The sequence below is a fragment of the Mus pahari genome, chromosome 3 (genome assembly GCF_900095145.1).
Source record: "Mus pahari chromosome 3, PAHARI_EIJ_v1.1, whole genome shotgun sequence".
Taxonomy (NCBI): domain Eukaryota; kingdom Metazoa; phylum Chordata; class Mammalia; order Rodentia; family Muridae; genus Mus; species Mus pahari.
The window spans coordinates 146,871,347-146,878,808 of record NC_034592.1 but is presented as its reverse complement, the minus strand read 5'-3'; the positions used below and the strand labels follow the sequence as shown (position 1 = coordinate 146,878,808).

The 7,462-nt window shown below is 47.6% G+C and overlaps 1 protein-coding gene across 1 annotated transcript; it reads left to right on the top strand.

The window, feature by feature from the left end:
• The first annotated feature begins 577 nt into the window (after positions 1 to 577).
• LOC110319097 (eppin) lies at positions 578 to 7,125 on the top strand. The gene is made up of 4 exons (XM_021194523.1): positions 578 to 744; positions 2,341 to 2,472; positions 6,165 to 6,332; positions 6,817 to 7,125. The coding sequence occupies exons 1-4, from the start codon at positions 654 to 656 to the stop codon at positions 6,828 to 6,830; spliced, it is 405 nt and encodes a 134-aa protein (XP_021050182.1). The 5' UTR covers positions 578 to 653; the 3' UTR covers positions 6,831 to 7,125.
• The last annotated feature ends 337 nt before the right edge of the window (positions 7,126 to 7,462 follow it).

Genomic DNA, 7,462 nt, shown 5'->3' with positions numbered 1-7,462 from the left:
GCTATCTAAAGACTGTTATCCGCCTGGTTTCTCCCCAGTCCTGTGCTCTCTTTGGCAACTCTTTACTCTTTGGCCTTCATTTAAAAAAAAAAAAAAACAAAAAAAAAAAAACGTGTCCCTGAGAGATGATAAACGGGAAAACGGTGGGAAGAAGCTGTAGGAGAGGGAGGAGGGAACACGGAGACCTTGGACCTACCAAGGGAATAAACATTAGATATCGACAGGAAGCGATAGTAAGACAATAGAGTGTGCTTATCGGAGTGAGTGTTTTAAAGGTGGTAAATTAATGGTAAAGAGGGCATTCCACATTAACTTTGAGTTATCAAGATGAAGGCCCGAGAGGACAGCATTTACCCTAATGCAGCATGCATGGTATAGAGCACACTTTGGGCACTACCCTGGTTGACCAGAAGGCTAGCCCTATGCAGTCCAAGCGGAAAGTAAGATGTGGGCTTTCTCCATAGACGTGGGCTGTGAATGTCATTAGCTCCACTTATGATCTCGAGAACTTGGTGTTCCCAACAAGATAGTAGGTGACTGGCTTTTCTCCAGCTCTTACAGCCAAGGTACAGACTATTGAGAGAATCGGTTGGGAGAAAGCAGCAGACATTTCCATGTTCTAGAACGACCAGCCAGGCCAGCCCCTCGTCAGAATGAAGTTTTCCCTATTTGTGAGCATCCTTGTACTATTTGGCCTGCTTGCAAAAGTCCAGGGACCTAGTCTAGCTGACTTGCTGTTTCCCAGTAAGTACTGCGTTTTTTTTCTGGTGTTGTCTGGGAGAAAGGGAAGTTTACTGGAAGGAATAGACAAGGAACAAGTCCTCAGGTGTGGGTCACCTTTCTGCATCTTCTTCCTGGGTGTGGCTCAGGAGAGGGACATTGTGTTACAATGTCCTCTGTGTTGATACAGGAACAGGGGTCTGGGGAAACACCTTCAAAGTCCCTTTAAAAGGGGTGGTGGAGGAGAAGGACTATGGTTCCAACCAAAGACCTTTCACTTCTTAAAGAAGCAGGCAGACCTTTGTCGGGAAGCTCTGGGGTCAGAGTCGGTGGGTTGTACAGAGCTGGTAGCCCAGTGATCTTGAGCAAAATATTTAATTTCCACGTGTCCTCTCTGGAACTTGATTTCTTCATTTTAAACGAATTTTGGCCCTACAGCTTTGTGGTGAAGAAACAGGACAGAGTAAAACTTCCCTCATGGCGACTGCTCTGCAGGTGTTAGCTAACATTTGTCCACTATCTCATTTAATCCTCGTAAGAACCCCACGAGAGTAAGTCCTATCAACACCCCTATTTTATTCTTTTAATTTAAAATTTTGGAATTTTAAACATTAAAATAATTAAAATATAATTTTTCCCTTCCTTTTCCTCCTTTCAATTCCTTTTATGTACCTGCTCCCACTCCATCTCAAACTACGGCTTCTTTTTCTTTAATTGTTGCTGTTATATGTGTATCTGTGTGTGTGTGTGTGTGTGAGAGAGAGAGAGAGAGAGAGAGAGAGAGAGAGAGAGAGAGAGCACCTAAATAAATAAATACAGCCTGCTGTGTCCCTTTATTATTTTCTGTATGTATATGATTTCAGGGCTGACCATTTGGTATTGGATAAGCAATTAAATTAGGGGGTTCTTGCCTGGGAAAGGGTATTTCTCCTGGACTCAGCACCCCTTAGTTGTATATAGCTCTTTGTCCATAAACTTCCCTCTTTGAAACTAGAGGACACAGAATTTAAAGAATTTGCCCACCATCACAAGGTTACCAGCATTCAACCCACTAAAGATTTTTTTCTAAGATAATGCCTGTATGAATCCGTGGAAAATTGTATACAAGATATTTAGGATCCTGTTTCTCCTCCACAACACACACACTCCCGGCAGAGTTAGGATTCCAAAACCCAGCCACAGGTGGGGGAGGAATCACTGTGCAATGCTGCCCCCTAGAGGAAAGCAGCGACACAGCATAACTGAATAGCTAGAACACAGGAAACAGAGGCTGTAGGGGGAAGGGTTAGAGTTTGGATTGTTAGGTGATGGGTGGAGTGCCCAGGATGTCTAGCCAAGGTGGCTGTTAAAGGTCCCACAAAGCACAGGGCAGCTACCACGGTCAACAGGTGATTGTCTAACCTAAATGTCACCAGTGTTGAAAAGTTCTGCCCCAGTGGCTGGGGGTAGCAGGGATGGAGGGAAGAAGGTGTGGGGGGTGTTGAAGAGGTTAGAGGGGGTAGTGTTGGAAACAGGAGCAAAAAAAAAAAGTCTTCCTTCACGGTGAGCAAACTTGAACATAAGCTTCCCTGCACTCCCAAATCTGAAGGCCCTGAGGCTGAAGGACTGTTTCTTCCCTAGGGAGATGCCCCAGATTCCGAGAGGAGTGTGAACACAAAGAGAGGGACCTTTGTAGCAGGGACAGGGACTGCCCGAAGAGAGAGAAGTGCTGTATCTTCAACTGTGGAAAGAAATGCCTAAACCCCCAACAAGGTAATAATGCCGAGGGCTTTGGGATACCGCGAGCCTTCTACCATGCCTCCTCTGGGGTCCACCTGGGCTGCCAGAGTCCCATGGGTCACTGAGGGCTGGACTCTGGATAAGATTGCTGGCTTCGGGGTCCTGGGTTTAGATCTATTACAGCTCCTGGTGAGGTTGTGGCAGTGATGTTCTTATCCCAGCAGGTAATTCTGAGCCTCAGTTTCCCCCGAATAAATGTTGGGTGCATGGGTGGGATTGAGTCAGACTGTTTCTTGACTATTTTTCACTGCCATGACTTTCTGAGTCCCCCAAGTGGCCACTGTTACGCTAACAAATGCTCCCATTATCGGTGACAAGTGAGGTGATTTATCCTCCCAAGCTTCTGATGGCTAAGCAATTGCCTCTCTGCCCATATGAACTCGACTCTGTACTAGGAAACCTGCCATAACATTCCAAACCGGAGCTGCCATCTCAACTCTATTCCTGCCCGCTCTGGATTCCCAAAAGGCTTATCTGACATTCTCCATTCATTTAGAAAGACTTGCTGAGCGTTTCTGATACCCACTTCTTTTCTTAGTTCACTTTGCTCTAACAAAATATATGAGACAGGTTAATTATTTTTTTTTAAAAAAAAGGTTTATATAGATGAGGTTTTGAGTCTGGGACTAAATATGATGAGTAGACACCAGCATGGACCCCAGAGGAGGAGGATGGGCGGGTGGGAGGAAGAGGTCACAAGATCTTACAGAAGCCAAGAGGGGCTGGGGTCCTACAAGCCCTTTGGAGGACATGTTCCAGGTGATCTGGGAGTCTCCCAACAGACCTCACCTCTTGATGGCAGTACTACATACAACCTTGTGGACCAGGACTCCACATCATGAGCCTGGAGTGGGACACACTTCAACCATATCCAAACTACACTCCCTGTAACAGCACCTGACTTGTTCTCTGAGGTCAGGCCCAAGGAGAAAGGTCTCCAGGCAACTAAATTTAGAGTTGAGTTCAGAGTCAAAGGTAAAAGTGAGGATGAAAAGGCTCACCCAGCAAGAAAATGACTCAAAGAGACCTCAGCGGGGAGTCCAGGGAGATAGAGAGCGAGCATGATGCTTGTTCATTATTGGAAAAGGCCCTTGGCGGGTTAGGACCACACAGTCCTAGTCTGATGGGCTAGAAGAAGGACTCTCATCTTAATCCTAAGGACCACGGGCTCAAAGGCAAAGAGAAAGCATGGCCTTTGCTATTTAGTGAGGCTGTGACATAACCAACATGTGTGGTCCTCCGGAGCATGAGGGTGATGGCGGGGAGGGGACTGGACTTATGTTGGAGGACTTCCAGGAGAAGGGAGGTGATGGTGATGGCTTCAGCTGGAGACACGGCTCACAGAAGGGAAGAGTGGGTGGCAGTTGAAAAGTATTGGGGAGCACAGAGTGTGACAGTGGAGCAAGAGTGACAGCCAGGTGACATGCCAGGGGTCTGATGCCAGACTTCCGAAATCTGAATCTCTGGTCCAGTTTTTAACATCTTTTTAAAATCTTAACCAAATTAATATTTTTTTCTATGTGCTTCCACTTCACGTGATGCTAAAGGCCCTTCGAGCCCATCTTACTTCACCTTTAACGTCCCATAAAACTCAGTCCTATGCTAGGCGTCAGAACCCCAAAATGAATCCAGACACAATCCCTGCCCACTGAAGATTCACAATCCCAGGGACAAGACTGGAGGCATTTTTAAAACAAACAAACAAACAAACAAACACATAAGCTTCAGAAACAAGATGGGGAAATGCAGGCTCGATTCAGGCCACTGGCATGGTGTGAGATACGGAGCAGAGTTAAAGATAGACTTCCCAGAGGAACTGATTTTTAAGAAAGGTTTTGAAGGAAGAATAACTATTCTGCTAACATGCAGTAGTGCATGTGGATGTGCAAAGGTGTGGAGGTGCAATGGAGCATGCTGTGCTGAACTGAAAATCACCACAGTGTGGGGCTTAAAGAGATTCCATGGCAAAAGAGGCCAGGGCCAGGCAGGGAAGCCTGACAGGGAAGGACCTTGTGATGAAGCTGAGGTCTTACATGTAGGACGACATGACTGTCTCTTTCAGATCCATTAGATCCTCCTCCCTGGTGAATCAATGACAGATTTGATCGGAGGAGCCAGGGATGAAGGCAGGAGGATGAACTGGAGGCTGCCTCAATAACCTAGGTGTGGAACTCAGGCTTGAAGAGCCTGGCAGAGAGATGGGCTGTGAGGAGGGGGAAAGCCACTGCTGTGGAGACTTACCGTCACGGAGCCTGTAGACTAGCCAGAGCCTGCTTGTGAGTGTGTTGTCCGACAGCTTTGTAGACTAAAAGGATGAGGTTAAGGTACCAGTGAGGTCCCTCCTCAGGATTGCAAGAGTGTTTTAAAAATGTGTGTGTGTGTATGTGTGTGTGTGTGTGTGTGTGTGTGTGTGTGTGTGTGTGTAAGAGACAGAGACAAAGACAGAGAGACAGAGAGACAGAGAGAGGCTAGAGGTTGTCAAGGTTATACAGTGTCTTTATCTTTTGAGCCATCTCGCTGGCTCATGAGGAGAACTTTACTACACAGCTCTCTATTAATGTCTGATGGCTTGCTGGCAATCTTTGCACTCCTTGGCTCGTAGACACATCATTCTGATCTCTGCCTTCCAGTCGGCTGGCATCCTCCCTGTGTGTGTGTATCTCAGGAGATACACACTAACTCCTTTTTCAGAGTACCTGCCATATTAGATTAGAAGTCCTCAGTTCTCTAACATGCAACCACCTCAATAGATCACATTTACAGACTGAAGATACAGTTCAATAACAGAGGGCTTGCCTAGCAGCCACGAGGCCCCCAGCCCATTCTTAGTACCCTAGAACCAAGACAAAAGAGAGTGGCCCCTGTGTGTTAATTCCTTTTACCTAGCTGTGACAAAATACTCAAGAGAAACAATTTGCATACAAAAGGTTTCTTACGACCTATGATTTTTTGGATTTGGGTTTTTTGTTTTGTTTTGTTTGTTTGTTTGTTTGTTTTTTGTTTTTGTTTTTGTTTTTCGAGACAGGGTTTCTCTGTGTAGACCTTGCTGTCCTGGAACTCACTCTGTAGTCCAGGCTGGCCTCGAACTCAGAAATCCGCCTGCCTCTGCTTCCCAAGTGCTGGATTTAAAGGTGTGTGTGCCACCATCGCCCGGCATGACCTGTGGTTTTAAGAAGCCTCTGTACACCATGGTGAAAACAGTACGGAAGAGTTCATGGTGTCAGACACGTGGTAGAAACTCCTCAAATGGCTTCAGACCAGGAAGCAGGGAGCTTCGGGAACCAGGGTTATGCCATAACCTTAAAGAGTCCTCTCCTATTGGCATACTTCCTCCAGCCAGGTTCCACCCCCTAACAGGTCCCACAGCCTCTGAAAATGTCATCCCCAGCTGGTGACAAATATTCGAAACGTAAACCGGTGAGAGACATTTCATGTTCAAACCATAACCACCCCGAGGATCCTCCCTCCGGGGATGCAGATAGCCACCGTAGCATCCTCCAGCTAGTGCACGTGCACGCGCGCCATGTTTGGGGTGTTGAACCGCTGGAGCGTGACGGGGGAGATGAGTTCCAACTTCACTTATGGTGGCTCTCAGGGGAAGGAAGGGCACTGTTTTGTTTCGGACTGTGCACTCTTGACTTCTCACCTCTGGGGTCCCTCTGTAGATATCTGCAGCCTGCCGAAAGACTCCGGCTACTGCATGGCTTATTTTCGTCGTTGGTGGTTCAATAAAGAAAATAGCACGTGCCAAGTCTTCATCTACGGTGGCTGCCGAGGAAACAATAACAACTTCCAATCCCAAAGTATATGCCAGAACGCCTGCGAAAAAAAAAGTGAGTCTTGGATCCACGCCCTACACCCCCACTCCACGCATGTCCTGCTCATGCCCCGCCCCGCTCTTGCAACCTCCCACCCCATCCCCCCCCCAAAAAAACCCGCATCTAACATCCTCACCAAGGGGTATGTAGAAGGGTTCAAAGAGCGTCCAGCCCCACCCAGGCACTCCTTCCAAGGAACCATCCCAAGCCATCAACTTCTTGACTTCCTTTTTGCCACCAAGCCAATTCTATCCATTTCTCTCCGAAAGAACAGACTGACTTTTGTCTTCGTGTTCTTTGAGTGAGCCTAGACAATAACTAGCCTCACTATATTTTCACGCCTAGACGGTTGCACTTTTCTCACATTTAACTCAACTCCCATTGACCAACCCCCCTTTGAGTCTCCTCCTAGGATAAGAAGTAGAAACATAACTCCAGGCTCCAGAAATAAACCCAGCCCAAGATGTTCAGCTCTGTCTTACCTCTGTGTTCTCAACAGGCAATCTCACCTGAACAGAGGGCACGCTGGGAAAATCATCAGCATTTGGCTTCTGCTCCAAGCTCTGTGCGCCTGCTGGGTGCTCCAGACTGGCTTCTGGGGAGCACTTTGAGCACTACAAGGCCTTGGGTCTTCCCAGTTATGGGATCCTGGGATACCCATCCTCCCACCATGCCAGTTGCTTATCCATAACACCTCCTCCTGGGGTCCCCATCACTAGCTAAGCCTCAGCTGCTCAGCGCCACCATCAAAGGCTCCCAGTTTACTTCCATGTAGCTCTCAACTTGGTTCAGTAAAGTCTTTGGCTTCGCCCTGTGTCTGTGAGACTGAGTGGTCCGCACGTCTTCAGTACAGGGAGAAGTGAAGCCTCTGGTGACGTCGATCAAGGATGTGTACGGAAACATCCTGGAAACCTGGGAAGCCAGGGGAACATTTTTCTCCTCCCCCTGAGCAAAGCCTTGCTTTAAATGTCCCAGAGACTGACTCTGGAAGAAAGGGGTTCAGGTGGCTTATTTGGGAAATCCCCCCAAGACACGAAAGGTGCAGACTGTGGTGGTTGGGGGAGGGGTAGTGGGTAGAGTGTAGCAGGGACTGCTGTTGCCACGCCTCAACATACTTGATTCCCATCCAATCTCACTTACAACAG